At 37.7% G+C, this 18,682-nt stretch overlaps 1 protein-coding gene across 2 annotated transcripts in view; it reads right to left on the bottom strand.

Moving 5' to 3' along the window:
- The window catches only part of malrd1 (MAM and LDL receptor class A domain containing 1), a 44,495-nt gene extending 27,608 nt beyond the window's left edge, over positions 1-16,887 (bottom strand). For both annotated transcript variants that reach the window (XM_044104328.1, XM_044104327.1), the window contains exons 1-17: positions 16,616-16,887; positions 15,224-15,352; positions 15,051-15,139; positions 13,988-14,152; positions 12,321-12,417; positions 10,191-10,322; positions 9,327-9,479; positions 8,115-8,220; positions 6,437-6,804; positions 4,938-5,386; positions 3,361-3,448; positions 3,108-3,281; positions 2,870-3,026; positions 2,263-2,419; positions 2,074-2,184; positions 1,372-1,585; positions 1,029-1,276 (exon numbers count right to left, since the gene is read on the bottom strand). In XM_044104328.1, the coding sequence (XP_043960263.1) occupies positions 1,029-1,276; positions 1,372-1,585; positions 2,074-2,184; positions 2,263-2,419; positions 2,870-3,026; positions 3,108-3,281; positions 3,361-3,448; positions 4,938-5,386; positions 6,437-6,804; positions 8,115-8,220; positions 9,327-9,479; positions 10,191-10,322; positions 12,321-12,417; positions 13,988-14,152; positions 15,051-15,139; positions 15,224-15,352; positions 16,616-16,793 (3,015 nt within the window). In that variant the 5' untranslated portion in view covers positions 16,794-16,887. The remainder of the gene's footprint in view (positions 1-1,028; positions 1,277-1,371; positions 1,586-2,073; positions 2,185-2,262; positions 2,420-2,869; positions 3,027-3,107; positions 3,282-3,360; positions 3,449-4,937; positions 5,387-6,436; positions 6,805-8,114; positions 8,221-9,326; positions 9,480-10,190; positions 10,323-12,320; positions 12,418-13,987; positions 14,153-15,050; positions 15,140-15,223; positions 15,353-16,615) is intronic.
- Between the last annotated feature and the right edge of the window lie 1,795 nt (positions 16,888-18,682).

Genomic DNA, 18,682 nt, shown 5'->3' on the forward strand with positions numbered 1-18,682 from the left:
TGGAGGCTGACTGATGCTGGCACAGAATTTTGAATAAGTGCATGAGCAAATTTTTTATTGTAGTTTTTATGCTATTTTACCCCAAAAATCTCACATGAGATTGTAGGTGCTTTATAACTACACATCAATCTATGACTTATCATTGAGCAAGGTTAGGGAGTACGTGTTTTCAAAATTTTATCAATATACTATTGGATCTAAATGTCTAAAAGCTTTTTAACTATTTTGTTTATTTATTAGCCATGTTTAGTACACTGAATGGACGAAGTCAATGCAAGACAACATGCTAGTTATAGTACATCCATGTTACTCAACATCCTTGTGACTCTCCGTATGCTATTGAGTACATTGTAGCTTACTTTAGCATTGATGATAATTTTTAGCATCAGAACCCTGGGTTCCAACCGACGGGCACACTTTAGCAAGCCCCGTTTAAATTTCTTCAGAAATTTTCTAGTTTATACCCGCTGCCTCTCAAAATTTATGCAGATGACAGGCAGCTTTTCCTAATTGATGTCAAGAGACATCAATTGGTTCCTCAGTCAATTGATGTTCTTTTCAAATGTGTTTTAGATTAAGTCATGGATGGTAGCTCAAACAGGACAAAACTGGAGTTTTAAAAATTTGTAATGTCTCATCAAAATACAGAACCAAAAACAAACCCTTTAGATCAATAACAAATCTTGTCATCAGGCTTGATTTTAGTTTAATTCCTTATCTCTTCTCTCTCTTTCTTATCACTTTTGGTCCAATGTAGACACTTAATAAAACCTTTTATAATTGGCAAAATACATTTTTGCACTGCTCTGCTCTACTAGTACTTTCTTAAAAAGAAAAGATCACCCTCTAAAATATGGAGAGCTCATGGTACACAAACTTTACTCTATGAATGAGTTTTTGTTCAATGTTAGCATTGATTTTAAACTGCTTATTGTGACTTTTCTTTAAAAAACCTGTTTGTATAGTTAGGTTATGACCATCTGATTTCAAAATTAATTTGAGAATCTGTACTACAAATGTGGACTCACCTTGCACTGTGAACTCCTTCTGCTCAGTAAGGGTCCAATCACACGAGCGGCGTCACCCACCGCCTGAGGGAATGAGCTCTCCAGGTAGATGTAGTGTCCAGCGGGATCTCTCAAGGTGTGGTCACTGGATGGGCCCGTTCCAACAGTTGGGGTGCTGCCTGCTTTGATCAGCCAGTCAAAGTCGTCCTGTCGGCACTGGCGCCAAAAGCAGAGATCAAACTCAAAATCGCAGCGTCCACTAAAGCCCTCTGAAAGATAACAAGAGGAAAAGAGATCTTAACATAGATTTTCAAAAGATTTGGGAATTAATCTTTCCTCACAGATAACAAATGTAAGGTCTCACTGCAGATGAAGGGGTTCTCATCTGAATTATCCCCGCAGTGGTTGATGAAGTCACACAAATTGTCCTGAGGGATGCAGTGGCTGTTTGCGCAGGCAAACTGCTCTGAAGTGCACGGCTGGCCAGATGGAAGAATGGGAGAGCAATCCTGGAAGCTGACATCATCTATTACTACGTCCCCCATGTAGCTGATCCCTCGTTTCGCCCTGAACACCACCTGATGGGGAATAATTCAAGGTTGTGTCATTTTCAGGAATGTTGAATAAAGAGATACAGGGTAGTGGAGACCTGTTATTCCTAATTTCCAGGGGGTTCCTTGAGAAATAATTTATTCATTAATAATTTTATTGCTAAATATGAACTGTGTTTAGATAATATTTCCTAACAGAAATACCAGTTCCTATGGTGCACGACATGATTATCTGTTTAGAAGATGACAACTGGCAGAAATCCGTTTTGGGGACATTTTTAATACCAGTATAAAAAAGATGACTGATAACTTAACATTCAAGATGAATCATGATCTGTTCAGATGTTTGCAATGTAGAAGAAGATAACTGAGCATTTCAAAATAAGTCGGAATTCTTTGTAGTTGTCAGATAAATTGAACATGATAAGTAATCAGGACATATACTGTATGTAATTGCTTAGAATCTGAGTATGTCACACATTACAAGATCTTGGGTGCAAACATAATCAGCAGACCTGAAAGTCATTTGATAAACCCAAAAACACTTCGGCTCGTTTCCATCTGTTGCCTTGGTTACCGGTCTGAGACCAAACCACATGGGTGACGTTTTTGTGTCTGAGCAGCACCTGTAGAAGAGATAAAAATCTCTAACATGGTTCTGATGGGGCATTCATTTCAACTCAAAGTTTCACTGGGATATTTACTTGCAGGGTTCCCACGGTGAATCCACTCATGTGGTACCAGAATATGAGGGTACACTGAGGAGCAGTGGAGGAGATCACTGGTGTTTGGAGGTCAGAGAACTGACCATAGCCGCCGTTTGAGCTGTCTGCATACATATACCAACCCTTAGGGCTGTTACTACAGAAGGAGCAATACAAAATAGCAATAATTATGTTATTGAAAATCATTTGGATTAACATTTACAGAGCTTTTGCCATTTTTCCCCCAAAATTGCTTTGCACATTTCTAAATTGTTTTGCAACAATCTGTAAAACAACCACTCCTTTTGACAATTTTCTATAATTAATCATTTGTTACAATTATTCCTAGTAACATCAATCAGTGGCTGCAAAGTGGGGCAGTTGGAAGCAACTGTTGACTTGCAGCAAAAAGGCACTGATTTTTACCTTGGGTCTTTCTGCCAAAGAATCCAAAATTGTTGTTAATCATAGTTCAGTTATGATTTAAAAAGAAAAGCATCACTACATTCTTACAACGGCAGTGACACACCTTCTTGTTTGACAAATTTGTTTTCTCAATCAACTAATGTGTTTTAAACGGATAGGAATATTTATCTCTGGCTCTCACAGAGTGTGGTCATTAGTTGGACGGTGGTTCTGCTCTCCGTCATGACTGCTTTCCCCCTGGTCGGCTGCCCAGCGAAACACATGGTTCACACTGAAAGAAGGACTAACAACAGTCCAGCCACAAGAAACACCATCTTCGAAATCGCATCTTTCCTTCACTGAAAGAGAGAAAGGCATGCAACTAGGAAAAAAGCAGAACAGGGAAAAAATAATAGGTAGTAAGAACAACAATAATTTACCGCAGTTTGTTTCATCTGATCCATCAGAGCAGTCCTGCTTGAAGTCACACACTTGGCTGAGTAAAACACACTCCCCATGTGTTCCACACACAAACTGCCCCTTGGGGCAATTGTTGGGTATGACCGTCGGGGCCGGCGTAGTAGGTGGTGGGGTGATCAAAGAAGGTAGCTCTCCTGCAATATAAGACAGTGGGGGTAAATAAAACAGTGAAGAGCTGCTGCCCTGGGTTCATCTGATGTGTTGAAGACTTACCATGAAACAGCTGACAGTCCAGGAAGGAAAGGTCATCGATCGCAATGTCTCCTTCAAAATCATCTCCAACTGTGCCTTCAATTAAAATCTAAAAATGGAAAAAATTACTGAAACATAATAGGCAATAATATTAACTAATATTAGTTCTTGCTATTTGTTTGTTTTATGAATAAATCATAAAAACACATCTCAGCTGTTATTAAAACACAACTATTCTTCAGAAATATCACATCATTGTCACAGGTTACACCATTATGAGCTATTGTTTCTTTTTTTAATGTCATCATAATGACTTTGAATATTCATAAATATATTTCCAATCTAGGAGCTTAGCTTCTGTTTTTGTTCCTAAATGTTGTTCTCTTCTTTTCACTGTGCATACAGCCAGATCCCCCTCTGCCAGAATTAAATTAATCAGTGTCAACATTTTAAACATTTCCTTGTCTGCACTCAATTAAATTAACAAATGAGCTCCTGTTCCAGTGACACGGCCCAGGAAAAGTCTTTAACTGCCTGTCAAGTTGAAATCACTCATGAGTGATGACAACAGAACATCCATCTCCAGTGATCGATGCTGAGCACTAAAGCAATTAAATGGATCTTCATCATGCAGTGCTGGAATGCATTTGTAAATATGGACTCTTTGTTTCACTAGAGATTCGTGTTTACCCTGAACTCAGGTTTGTCTGTGGCTGCAAGGTGACTCCAAATGATTCACAGTCAGATGTGATTGAAGTTATTAAGCTAGACAGTGAACAAAATATCTCAAGAACTTTAAATGTACTTTTTGTCTTTTAGACATCCACAGTAGTGAACTGCAATTTTACAACATATAATTCACTTCTCACCTTTAAGTTCATGCTGATTTGTAGAATAATGGTCTAATAAGACATTCTTGGATATGAAGTCCACTTAGGACATATTTATTCTTACATGACTTTTGCAACCCTTTTGTTCAAGACTCTACATCTAAATTAGATGTTCAGTATGCATTCTTACATATGTATTTGGTTAGTTATAATCTTTGACAAGGTGAATGGCTTAAAAAATGTAAGTCCACAAACGTTTAGAGGCGTTGTGCATACTGTAACTGGTGGCAATAAATAAAAAAATTGTCAAGGCGTAGCCCCAGCTGCCCAGAAGCTGCAGTAAAACAGTTTGTTTTGGTACATAATGAAAAGCAGTGAACTGTAATTATTAAATTACAGTTGAGGTACATTTGTTCAATTACAGTCTTTGCAGGGCATGGTGGAGATGAGTGCTTGTGGAACTGTTTCGTAGTCAGATGAAGTTTAACTTGTGGCTTTACCTGTTTTATGCACTCAAAAGGAGACTGCATAACATATTCAAAGTATAGTAACGTCAATGTTGCAGTGCCATGAAGTACCTATAGTTTATATCTAAGCAGTCAACAGAATTACCGCAATGCATCATGAGGTTGGGGCTGGACGATTGGGGATGGAGTTGGTAGCACTGTTACTTTTCAACAAGATGGTCCGAGGTTTGAATCTCTTGCTAGACTAACCAGCTAGAGAACAAACCAGAAACTTAAAAAGTCCAAAATATTGATCACTTACCTGGAAAGGCTGCATATTGTATAGGTACATAGTCTTCCTGTGCCATAGGTTTCCTTGGTTTCCATATTTTGCCCAGAGGAGCACGCCACGGCCTGTCGTGGTTGTCCTCATGTACACCGCAAGGCTGAACACGTGTGATCCAAACATGCAATAATGGAAGCGAAAAGCACAGCGGTGGTGGGGGGACCAAGCTGGGTCCTTGCCAGGCTGGTAGGTGGGTTCAAATACTGGGCTCAGCAGCACAGCTGTGTCCTTGAACTCCTGGGGAAGGGAAGACTCAATGTAGAGGTAATGACCAGAAGTGTTCCCCAGCGTGTGGTCCTTCCAGGGGCCCGTGTTTCGGGTTGGAGTTGGGCCCTGGATGCGTGTCCAGTTAAACACATCTCCTCCACTCGTTTCCTGCTTCCAGTTGCATAGTCCATCTTCAAAGTCACACTGAATTTCTGGAGCTGTGAAACCCAATAAGACTGAGAAGATCTGAAATTGCAAACTTTAACAATTTAAATATGCCCTATGTTCCCTGAAGAGTTAAGGAAAGCATTCGATTGTAGGTAGTTTCCCTATGATACTATATTAAAACTTTCAAGACGTTGCTGAAAATGTAATCAAAAGGGAAACAATTCTAATGCAATCCATTGCTGTGAAATGTTTCAAATCATTAAACTCAGACAAAAAAAAATTCAGCAAATAGAGCTATTTGGTCATGCACTTTTGGACTTTGGTCTTGTGTTTTGCTTTATTTTTGTCAGTCTTTTCACATTCAGTTCATTCCTTAGGTTTAAGATTCCTAGTTGACTGTTGTGGTAGTTGATGTGCATTGTGAGTTGCAGTCCTTTGTACTTAATCTTAGGTTCTGATTTCCTGATTCTTTATTAGCTCTTGTGTCTTTGCTATTTACTTATGTTAGTGTATTAGTTTCCAGATCCACACCAGATGTGACAGAATGCATTTGTCCTAAAAATATCCACTTTTGTATCATTAAATAGAGTATTTTTCAAAAACATGCTGGAGGTCATCAGAATGTTTCAAGGAAATGCACAGTGGTCTTTGTTTTCTTTTTGGTCAAGGTTTTCTGGCTTGGAACACTTCAATAGGTAATTTTGATCAATCTCTTTTTTATTGTTGAATCATTAACTCTCATCTTAACTAACTGAGGTGATGCTGTTCTATGAATTAGATTTTTATGGGTGCTTTTGCCAAGTGTTAGACAACTACATGTGTCAGCCAGGTTCTATTTTTAGTTATTTGAGCAAATACCTTCTCATATATATTGTCAGATTGGTTGGGATGGCTTTTTCCATTTCTAAATGAAAGTGTGATTTTAAAATTGCATCTTGTATTCACTCAGGTCATCTGTGTCTGATATTAAGGTTTGTTTGTTGATCTGAAACATTTAAGATTGACAAAATAAGCAAAGTCACAAGGTATCATATTCTTCAGCTTATTCTCGTGCACTTACAGACCTAATTGTTCTTATTTCAAGAAGTTGAGACACTCACAACATCCTTCTTCATCCGATCCATCCCCACAGTCATCCACAAGGTCACAGAGCTGCAGGTGCTCCACACATGCTTTGGTGTGCAAGCAGTGGAAGTGTGTGTGCTCGGGGCACACAGCCACTGCTGGTGGCATCGAACAGTTCTTGAAGGAGACATCATCAAAAGCGGAGACTCCATCGAACACGCCGAGGCTAATTTTAGCCAAAGCAATCTGGAAGGGCTGAGTGATGCGCCCCAGCTGAATGGTGACCCGGTTCCACCGTCTCCCTTGATCGTACAGGGTCGTCCATATGACAGTTTTGTTTTGAACTCCTTTGAATCGGAGGTATATGTCAGCAGCCCCCACAGATATACCTGAGTTATAATGCCTGAGGGGATAAAAAGTAGATTGAATCTGAAACTGAGCTGATAAATTTATCCTGACATGGTAGGGAGCACATTGTAAGACAATATATCTATGAAATTATATACTTGTATGAGATTCTCTAAATTACAGATTCATCCTATGATAATGCACCCTCCATGATCCCCCATCATGATACGTGAGTAATGAACAAATGTGAGCTGTGCCGGTTTTCATTTTCCAGAATTCCTTTGACCATTAGGCAGAAAAATATAATCAGTCAGTTAATATGAGCTTTTGGGACTATAAAAATGCCTGAACATGATTTATTAACATTCATATCTTATGAATGTTAATGTTAGTCAGTGGGGTGAAAGAAACATTAAACGGAGAGAGGAGGTTATTTTGAAACAGGCTTTACCTGGCAGAGTAGCTATCTGATTCAAAAGTAAGAGTGTAAAAAGCAGAAAAGGGTTCAGTGAACTCATTAAAAAAATATCCCCCAACAAAATAAGTAGTTATTATAATTTATGCAAGAATTTTTATTAGTAATATTAATTGTTACGGCTTCACTGTTGCCTTGAAGCAAAAAGGTCCAGGGTCCAAATCTCAGTCTGATGTCTTTCTGCATAGATTTTGCATGGGTTCTCCCTGAGTAGAGGTTTGAGTAGTAGTTTGTCTACTCCAGCTTCCTTCCAGAGTCAAAGAAAACATGACTGTGGTCTAACAAAATTTTTATGAATCGCAGTGTGTGATACAGATACAGCTGAAGTCAATGCTTGGCAGTACAACACAATGAAAAAGTGTGACTACTAAAATTACATTTTTTGGTTAAAAAAAAGTTCACATTTCAAAGGCAACTGATCCTTTTAGTTCCATCATCTCAGAGTTTCACACACATGCCAGTGCATCAACTTTAAAGTCCCTGCTTGGTCCTCTTTGAATATATACTCACTGAGTAAACATTTTGAACACATCTATGTTCTACTATGTTTGCAAGATGTGATTTGGAATTAGTCAAACAATGACCAGTCTAAGTTCAAGAAAAATAATCCCTCCTGCTCTGCAGGTAAGACATTAAATACTCTTAACATTTCCACAGAACCTTGCCTTTATAAAACTCTGAGCTACCGCTAAAAGACAGCAGCACTTTTAAAAGAAACACAAAGGTGGAAGAATGGTGTAAACCTGAAGACACTAATTCCTGGATACAGTAAGATCTATAAATGTGAATGATCTCTGCTTGAATGGTGATGTTGAACAATGTTGAACATTGTAAAATTACAAGAAGAAAAAACAGTCCATGGAGGGAAAAAGATGTAACATGTTTCTCACCAAAAGGTCATGGTGCATCCTGGGGCTGATTGCTGGAACCAGGGTCCAATGAGAACAGCATTTGGATGCAGACTACTGCTGTTTTTCAGGATAAACATAAAATGACCTGCAGTCATAACAAAATATCTTGGTCAACAGCCTTCTAAATCCTGTTTTTTTCCTGACAGTAATATGACAGCACAGTCACATTTCAACTAGGTAGTTTGTTTACAGATAAGTTTGTCTACACCTTAAATATTCCCACTTGGCCACTTCAGCTAGACAGATCAATTTTATCTACTTCTCCCTTCGGCTTCATGTCCAAGTTGCCATGGTAACTTGCATCATTGAAAACCTTAGTTTCTTCATAGAAAATCTTTGTTTAACCCCACTTTGCCTATTTTTAATTAGAAAGAACAAAGCAGATGTTAGGATGTAGTGCCATCAGCTGGTGATGGTGTATGAATCACTGCAAATGACTGTGAACAACGGCCTCCTTGAATCAGAACATCATATGCATCATCATTTTGTGTTGATGCATATTTTGCCTCCAAAGTTATTGTAAATGCATGGCAGTCATCTCAACAGAAATTTTATCATGTTAGCAATTAATGGTTATTGGTTAATACTAAAGCATCCTTCTCGGCAGCGGCAATATCGAGTGCTGTTAAAACACTATATAGGAGCTAAAGCCTTTCTACAGAAAAAATAGTACTAATTGGTCATCAAAACATAACAGAATTTAGCAGCATATTCTAGAAAAGTTTCAAATTATATATATATATTTTAAATGTTAACTACTGTGTTCTGTAAGGTGTTTCTGCAGGCTCCAATTGTAAACATAATAGTTGTCTTTTTCAGACCATTTCACTCGATAATCATAACAAAAACAACAGATGGTGCTTGTTTGGAGTCAGCCAGCAACAAAGTTAAAGCTGCGACTTGAGCAATTCTGTTCAGGAAAGAAACAGGAAGATGTAATGAGGCATGATAAACAGTAACATATTGTGGTAAATGAGCAAAATAGGTTCTCATGTGAACTGTTATTCAGATGCCTGAGAAGGTACATCTCCATATTTGGAGCATATTGAACTACAATTTATTTCCAACAAAATATTTGTTTGAGATGTAGATTTAAATGATCTTTCCAGTATTTTTGGAAGAGCTCAGTACAGTTATTTTCAACTTTAACAGATGTCACACTTCTTTGTTTTTCACATTTGTTTCCTCTACCTTCAGTGCTGTTCATAGTGTGGTCCGGTAGGGGTGGGTGACGATAGTAGTCCGGCGGTACCTTGTCAGATGAGCCCCTGATCCAGTCAAACCCATCTCCAGGAGTGAGCTCATACCAGCCACATGAACCGTCCTCAAAATCACACTCAGAAGCTAAAGCAGAAAAAAAGGAAACACTGTAGGGATGCTGCCCTTCTGGGTAATCAGTCCAGTAAGGCAACTGAATGTGATTAGGTTTAATTGAACCAATTTACAAACTCTGTAAATACTTTAGTTGTTTATTGATGCACTATAATTTAAATCAGCTCCACCTAATTACTTAAGGATGGATATTTTATGTGCTGGTGGTTTAGTACTACAGTGTTCAAAACATGTTATTACTGTATGATCAAAATCTTTAAGTGGACCTGAAAACAGAAGAATTTAGCAGCCATGGAACTAATGGTACTAGTGGTACAGTCTTTTTTGAATTTGACTGACTGCACACATAAGACAAGACTAGACAAGACAAGACTAGACAAGACAAGACAAGACAAGACAAGACAAGACAAGATAAGATATGACACACGATACAATACAAACATCACTTAGCACTTCTCAGGAGAATAAAATGTTTGTTTCTGTTTGTAATTTTCCTCTTATATTCACTGTAAGAGTCTATAAATATTAACTTTGTGAACCTGCAGCAGGTAACAGACTGATGTACCATTACTGTCCAATGCAAACACATATCAAAACAACTGAGCTACAGCGCATTTTAACAGTCTGATAGTAACAGAGGGTGTCAGATAAATCCTAAAAACATCTGTCAGGGGGACTGAAATGTGATTATTTCAAAGTGTTGCTCAGTAAAGTGGTTCTTACGGCATCTGGCTTCATCTTCTCCGTTGGGACAATATGGTGTGAAGTCACACACTTTGCTCTCCTCGATACACCTCCCTCTAGCGCAGGTGAACCATGAAGGAGGACAGGGAGGTGAAGCGAGGACTCTGCCCTCTGCCAAGTACAAAATAAAAATATGAGTTTAGTACAATTAATGGAGCCCCACTATCTGTACATTATCAAATTTGTTTGAGTAACTGATATAATTAAAATATTTTATTGGGAGAATGTGCTCAATTAGCATAAATGAGCTTGGTGGTTCCCAAAATGAAGTAAGTGCATTTGATTAAATTGCAGTAATGGTTCAGATTTTGATCAATAATGCAGTAAATACTCCATCGCGTAAATTAACTCTATGGCACTATATGAGGAGCACGGAAAATATATCAAAACCATAGCCCAGTTTTTTAAAATCACTATTAGCTGGTCTCAGAAATGAATATTTTAAACGTTGCCATTTTCAGAATATATTCTCAATGACCTTTAAAATGATTCATTTTAAACTCTAACAAGGCAACTGCATTAAAAGGACAAAAAGAGATTAAAACGGTAAAATGGAAACTGCATTTAAAAGCATATAATATATAATAACTTAATAAAATTCTCTTTTTAAAAAGGATATAATAGGTACAGCTTGGGATTGTTCAACCTGTCTTACCTATTCTTTGCAAACCAAAAATCCCAAATGTCAGATGCAAGCGCGTGTGGCTCAAAGGAAGCAAAATGCCACTCTGATTATCTTTTCTTATTAATGTTCCAATGATGACGATCTCTATTCTTTACAGAGAAAAGTCATTCAAGAGTACTAACCGATTTAGACAGTACAAACACATCAGTTAGCTGGTCTTTCTTTATACAATGGTATAATAACAGTACAACATCAATAATGTTCCAGAAGGTGACTATGAGAGATGACCGCCATTACACCAAGAGAGATTAAACTTGACTTCTAAATATTTGCAATAAGGGTCTTGGGGAGATCTTCTGGAGTGTTTAAACTGGACAGTGTGCTCACCACACATGTACCGGAGCCTGCATGAACAGTGGTAGCTCATTATAATTACGCAAGCATGCGCCCTGTGTGCACCCTGCATTGTTTGGTCATTAGGTAATTTTAGCTGTGGCCAAAAAAGCCTTGTGTTAAAACTGCAACAAGATCACACCAACATAATGCTGTCAACATTCCAAAAAGACTCATTTAGTGTAATGTTTGGCTCTGCTCCTGCAAAGAGAATAGGGTCTTTTTATTGTTCTGGAAGAAATAAAAAGAATCTTCTCAAGTACCAAAAATGCACCATGCAAATTGTGATTAGTGTTGGTTTCTCTTTGCTTATTAAAGCCGAGAGTATTGAGCCACTTTAATTTGGTCTGGTGATAGTCTAAAAGACTTTCACATAGATCTTTTACAGTCTGCGATTTGTCTTTTACATTAAGTGTGATAATTCTGGTTCTTTTGGTCCTTTGACACACATGGCTTGGATTTTCTTTATGCCTGTCAGCTTCTGATTAGCTTAATTTGAATGTTGATGAAGCAATTAATGCAAATGTGTTGATGCAGGTCCACATCTAAAATACAAAGCAGTGGGTCCAGGGGAACCCAGCGTGGAAATGACTGGTTTAGTAAATACCTTTTGTGCACTTGAAAAAATGAGTCAGAGGTCAGAATTTACAACCAGAAACCAGGGTGCAAGAAAGGATGTATGGAAGGATGGATGATCTGTTTTCTTTTTCATTACTTTTTCAGATTACATTGAACTCTGCATATTAGATAAGTTGTGGAAATGCTGCAGAATGATCTTACAGTTGTATATCAGTAGAGAACGCTGTTAAAAATTGTCTGGAATATCACATAAAGCATAATTTATGGAATCAACTCCTCCACTATTATATAACGTCTATGCTCTCTTCCAGAAAAAAGTACAGCAAGCACAATTTTAATGACTCAGTTATCCCGGTATAAATCCAATCATGGGTGTTTTAATGTCTTCACGCTCATTCATTAGTATTCAAAACAAGCTTCTAGCGCTCTGTTTATGTGTGAGGATATTTCAAAATGTCAAGGTTCATGTGTGTGCTGATGTGTTAGAAGCGTTAGAAAGCTATAGCTAATACCAGGCAGAATGACACATCCAGGACTGAAAGACAAATCATCAATGGCTAAGACCTCCGATGCGTCACTGCTGGCTGAAAGTTCCCCTCGAATTACCACCTGGAAGATAAAACAGTGAAACAATGTCACACATATCAGGATAGTTTTTTTTTTAATTATTATTATTAGTTTATTACAATTTAATTAAGCTGAAACTACAGCTGAATATTGGTTAAAAAAAATCAGTAAAGAGTATTTAGTTGGTTGATACACAGAAAATGTTAGGGTCAAATGGAAAAATAAAAGAAATGCATAAAAAGCAGCAGAGCTCACAATTAGGTCAAAAGAGAAAACAGAAAAATAACCACAGTTAGATAAAATAAAAACAAATCAAGACAAATAGAAAAGGAAGGCTGACTACACCTGCCATGCAAATGTATCTATCTTAATTATCTAAACTGGTGGTCATTTCAGTCAAAAGTAGGTTATATATTTTTTAAATCTCTTCCAACAAAAGCGGAGAAAGAGCTTTTAAATGTAGTGACGTCAGTACCAATAATATTAATGGTATGAATACTGTATGGTAATATGCAGTTGATTGCAAAAGTAAACAAACCTTATGAAGCTTTTACACGTTGTCATGTTACAGCCACAAACTTCAATGCATAGTATTCACATTTAGTGATAGACCAATACAAAGAAGGGTATAATATGATACTTTAAAGCAGAAGCGTCAGAGATCCACAGCTCAGGAGGGAGTCAGCCAAAAGGGCTATTAGTTATCGATCAAAGCGATTACCGAAAGAAATCTATAAGAAGCTTTACTTAAAGATTTCCACAAGCCATTTAGGGGAAATGTTTACAAGTGAAAAAGATACTCTAGTTTGGTGCGACAAAGATTAGACAAACATTAATCAGTCTACCTTGAAAATTTTAAAAGGTTTACAAGATAAAGATACATTTACAAGATATTGTAGAATTTCATGGCATTTTATCTGCTCAACCTTTAAATATTTTTAATGACAAAATTCCTGAGTGAATGATTCCAATTTCCATTTTCAAATTAAGGCAAATATGTAGATTTCCCATCCGGACAGCATCATTAATAATAATAATAATAATAATAATAATAATAATAATAATAATAATAATAATAATAATAATAATAATAATAATAATAATCCATAAGCAGCTCTTTAGGCCTCCCAGTTAAATCAAGTTCCAAAACATGCTGACCAATACCACTGAAACAGGAAGTGAATTAATGGAGCAGAAGGTGAATGTCAGCAGATGTGACCTCTCTTTATCACCTGCAGACATCCAGATGGTAAAGAGGCAGAGAAGATGACTGGGTGACACCGACATGCTCTGAAGATATTGAAAGGACACCAACAGCAAACTCACATCCAGATGGTCTCTGAGGAGTCCAGTACACTTTGCTTTCGCTGGGGTCATTTGAGCTGCGATTTCAATTTTAATGTCAGACAACTATATGAACTCATTGTGTAATTATGACAGACCTGAAAGTGCTGATTGCTGGATAGATATTGAAAGGACACCAACAGCAAACTCACATCCAGATGGTCTCTGAGGAGTCCAGTACACTTTGCTTTCGCTGGGGTCATTTGAGCTGCGATTTCAATTTTAATGTCAGACAACTATATGAACTCATTGTGTAATTATGACAGACCTGAAAGTGCTGATTGCTGGAGAAGTGAACCACTTCCCGCAGCCATGTTCCCTTCTCTAGTTGAGTGGAGCGTTTCCAGAGTTCAGAGCTCTGAGCCGCCAAATGAGGCTGAAGTAGGACCTGAAGCTCTCCATGTCCTGTCCCAGCACAGTGGTAGAAACGTATCTGATAAAAACAAAGAACATGTTGGGCCTACTTATTTTGTATCTACAAAATCCCTCCTTTCCAAATATTGTGTGTTTTGAGACTTTTCAAGACTCGAATTCTTAAATATCCTAATGGATTTTTATTAGGACATCTTTGACATGCAAGTCCAAAGATTTATTGTGACCTAGTTTATTTTTCAGTGTTTAAAGTTTAGCATCAGCATCTTCACTGCCTGGTCACAAGCTAGAATTGCTGGGGTTAGGTAACAACGCAGCGATGGTAGAATGTGACTTAACAATCAGGAGGTTTTTGAAACAGTTCATTTTTCAGACTACATAACACATTAACCTTTAGCCAAAAAAACAGCTGGATGTTTTTTTATAGGACCACTTTAAGAGCTCCAAAATTGTGCACACAACCATTTTGAAGATCCAACATGTCATCCTAAGAAATATATTCTTATGACATTAACTACACAAGTTGTGTATCTTGTTATTTCAAGATAACAGGGTACACATCCTAGCTCTGCAGGTTGGATTCAACATAATGTTATATCAAGAAGAAATCTCAGACTTATTTAGTAGTGATAATTGTTAATAGTTTATTGATTTATTATTAGAGCATAAGGTTTTAGCGTTCTGGAAAATGGAACACAGGGAGGAGTTGTCAAATGAATCCATCCATTATCCGACATACTTAACCCTTGCAGAGTTGCAAGGGGTGCAGGTGCCTCTCTCCAGCAGTCAACGGGCAAGAGGCAGGGTATAGGTTGGATAGGTTGCCAGTCCATTGCAGTAAAGTAAATCCTACCATGGTATTATTTTTCTATAGATATATTTCCAGATTTGAAAAGTGTTCAAACTACTGTATTTCCTAAACTTTTAAAGACACAGCTTGTCCTCTGCGGCATAGTTACCTGGCAGCCGTGAGTAGGCAGGAAGACAGGACTCCTCAGTTCTGCAGTGATCTTTTTTCCTCCAATGGGTGAAAGCAACAGAAAATGTGCTGAGGGTCAAAAAAATGCAGACAGATAAAGACATAGATGTGTGATGAATACAACGTTATTGTAGGAATATCAGCTTCCCCAACCTGAGGTATTTCTGTGGTCCTGTTTTAGTCCTGGGGCCTCAGCTGTTCTGGTCCATCTGTAGAGGGACTCCGAGTTTTGGATCAAATCACAGAAACTCTCCTCGAAATCACATCTTGTAAACGTGGAACCTGTAATATCAAATGTTCACTTAAGCTAAATATTTTCCTTAAAAATAAAAATTAGCGGTCTACTCTAGAACATATTAAACAATACCCCTCTCTGCCTTAATGATAGTTATAATTTAAAATCAAGACTTCCAAGACCAGATGGTCTGTCAAGAGGCTCTCCCTGTGGGTGGATCAGTTACGGGCATGAAGCTCCACATTAAGTCAGACTCCAACAAGGTGGAAGTGGGGTACTGTTATGGTCTGGTATTATTAAAGATGAGCTGGTCGGACATTTTCAGGTTGAAGGTGGGCTCAAAATCAGCTCCTAAACCTACAGCCAATACTTTCTTCAAGCAGTGATGCAGGAAGAAGTCTGCATCGTTCAAAAACTCAGTGATTATTATGCAATCCAACTCTCATCACAAGCATCCAAGAACTCCTCTGCTTGGTTAGCCAGCAAAGGTGTTAAAGATGAAAAACTAATGCTATGGCCACCCTTCCTCGCCTGACCTGAACTGAATTGAAAACTTGTGGGCAGTTCTTGTCAGATAAGATAATATCAATCTTTTACTTAGTGGTCAACATACATGGTGGTGGCAGCATCACATTGTGTGGATGCCTTTATTCAGCAGATACAGAATAGCTGATCAGAGCTGTTGGATGGGCCTAATGAGATCCTGCAAGCAAACCGGCCAGTTTTGAAAATTTGGGCTTGTTTGGAAGCCACAAGAAATGGGTGATCCAACCATAACTTCTCAGTTCTGCATCACAAGCATCCAAGAATTTGTACCAAATTGTTGTTGAAGCATGGAGTTTGGCTGGAAGTGGTGGATTAATTATACAATGATCACAAATCCAACTCTACAATAGAATGACTTAAAGACAATTTAATTAAGGTGTTGCAATGGCCCAAAGTCCACACCTCAACTACCCTTCCTGAGGAGGTAGTGTAAGGTATACACTACCTCCTCAGTAGTGTAAGGTATACACTACCTCCTCAGGCTTTTGGAGACTTTTGCCAAATCAAAAGTCTCCAAACATCCAGAAGATATTGAAATCTTCTGGATTTCAATAACAGCAAACTGCAAATGAAAGGGTAATGAACTGAAGCAGCAACAGGTCTGTAGGTTAAGTATTGGCTACTACCAGTTATTGCTGCTAAATTTAGTTCTACAAGCCAATAAACCATGAGGCGCATTTAGTTTTTCTCGCGACTAGATTGATAGTCATCACTTCAGGTCCGGCTCTTTTAAATTGTGGTCTGGTGCAAGATAGTAAACTTACAGTTTTCTTCATCGTTGCCATCTCCACAGTCGTCGGTGAAGTCACACACGGAGTCCAATGCCACACAAAATCCCTGACGGCAGGTAAACTCCTGATGTGAACAAGGACTGACAAACACCGAGCTAATTAGCAAATGTAAGGCCAAAAGCAGCCACACTGTACCAAGCAGTAACGCCATCCGCTGGTTATCCAAGTTATTTTATCCAAAACACATTATTAGTAATTCCAAATTTAGCATTTTGCTTCTATGACTTAAGGAAGACGTGTAGTTGCGTTTCTCTTTCTGTGCGCAGTTCTGAGAGATATGACTGGCCCTGTTTGCCTCTCTGTGGGTTGTTAGCATGTTGTAAAGGGCAATAAATGTTTTTTTTATTTTTTTATGGCTGTTACTCAATAAGGTTACTTTGTGAGTTTATCTGATACAGCAGAATAGAATATAATATTTCTAAAACAGCTCAGACTTTACATTAGATTAAAATACAGAAAAAAGAGAAAAAACAAGTTTGAGTTTTTTTAGTATTCCATCCAATATATTTAGAACTGTTTAAAAATGAAACCATTCGCTTGTGTATGGTGAATATTGGATTTTCATTCACTGATACTGACTTTGTTCTAGCAGAGATGTCTTGAGTGTAATTTGAAGTGGACTGTAAATGAAGACAGACATTATCTTTTAGCGCCATCTGGTGGTAATATTCTTTCAATAACATTCCACCCATTTACTTACATTGTCCTGTCCTTTTTGATTTTGAGAAAAACAAAGTGTATATTTTATGTTTTTCTAGAATCTCCCACTTTTTTATATTTGATCAAGTATGCTTTTCAGATGACCTGCACCGTTTTCTTCTGCCAGTTTTATCTACCCTGAGTCCTTTCCTGAAAACCTAGACAGTCTGTCCTTTCTGTTACAGTACAGTAGCATATGTGCAATCCATTAGGTTGGCACGGCAACATATTATTTACAAGGAGTACAATGGCTCAAATGAGACAACAGAGGTATTATTTACTGGTATTACAGATCTACTGCTTAATGAAAAATAAATGCCATTGAGGTCAGAGGGCAGCCTGGCAGCTTATCTTTGACCATTCATTAGAGCAAGGCTTGTTTTCCATAGGCAGAGATGTGTCAAAACAAGACGAGAGCCATTTGAACACGTTTTTAGGTGTTCTAAACCTCCAACCATCAGACAGAAATCATATCATCACTGGGAACAAGCACACAGTGCTTTGTAAAAGTTTTCATAGCCCTGTAAATATTTCACGTTTCGTGGCTTTAATTTTGGTAAATATTGCGAAGGTGAAATAAGTTGTGATCTTAGCCTATTTGCATGTTTTCTATCCATCTCATTTCTGCTTCCTACTCTGTGATCTTTAGCATTTTGGGCAAAATCATTGGCATCCTGTCTGAGCATCTGCTGCTGTGAGACTTGACATTACATTAGCACGTACAACTTAATTCAACACTTGGAATATATTAGCCAATAACTACTGCATTCCAAACACACTTAGCAACATAAACATTACAAAAATGATATGGTATATTTGCAATATATTGTGCTGCCCTGTCATGCAGCATCCTGTAGCTTATAACGAAAAAGGAAAATTTCAGAAATGTTTACAAATAAAATGTAACAGAGGTCACATATTGAGATTTTAATTTGTTAAACATTTATAAGCAATATATAATCTTCCTTTCATGTCACCATTATGCACTACTTAGTGTGGATCCACTGCATTAAATCCCAATAAAATACAGTTAGGTTTATGGTTGTAAAGTGGCAAAATGTTTAAGGGATGTAAATACTGTCAATCGAACTGTAATTGATCTAAACTGGTTGAATTAACCCTAAATATTCCATTTTATGTTGTTTTGGCAGCACCAGGCAAAGTGAAACAGATCAACAGTGGATACCATCTGCGATGTCATGGTTTCGTGTGCTTCATTTAGTAAAATTTGCCACGCCCTGACTATGAAAATAATTTATGACTTTCAGTATACATATCAGTTCTAGAAAAATAAAACTGGCTTTATTTCAGTCTTCAGTAAAGACAGAGTAAAAATGGAAG

The sequence above is a fragment of the Gambusia affinis genome, linkage group LG21 (genome assembly GCF_019740435.1).
Source record: "Gambusia affinis linkage group LG21, SWU_Gaff_1.0, whole genome shotgun sequence".
Taxonomy (NCBI): Eukaryota; Metazoa; Chordata; class Actinopteri; order Cyprinodontiformes; family Poeciliidae; genus Gambusia; species Gambusia affinis.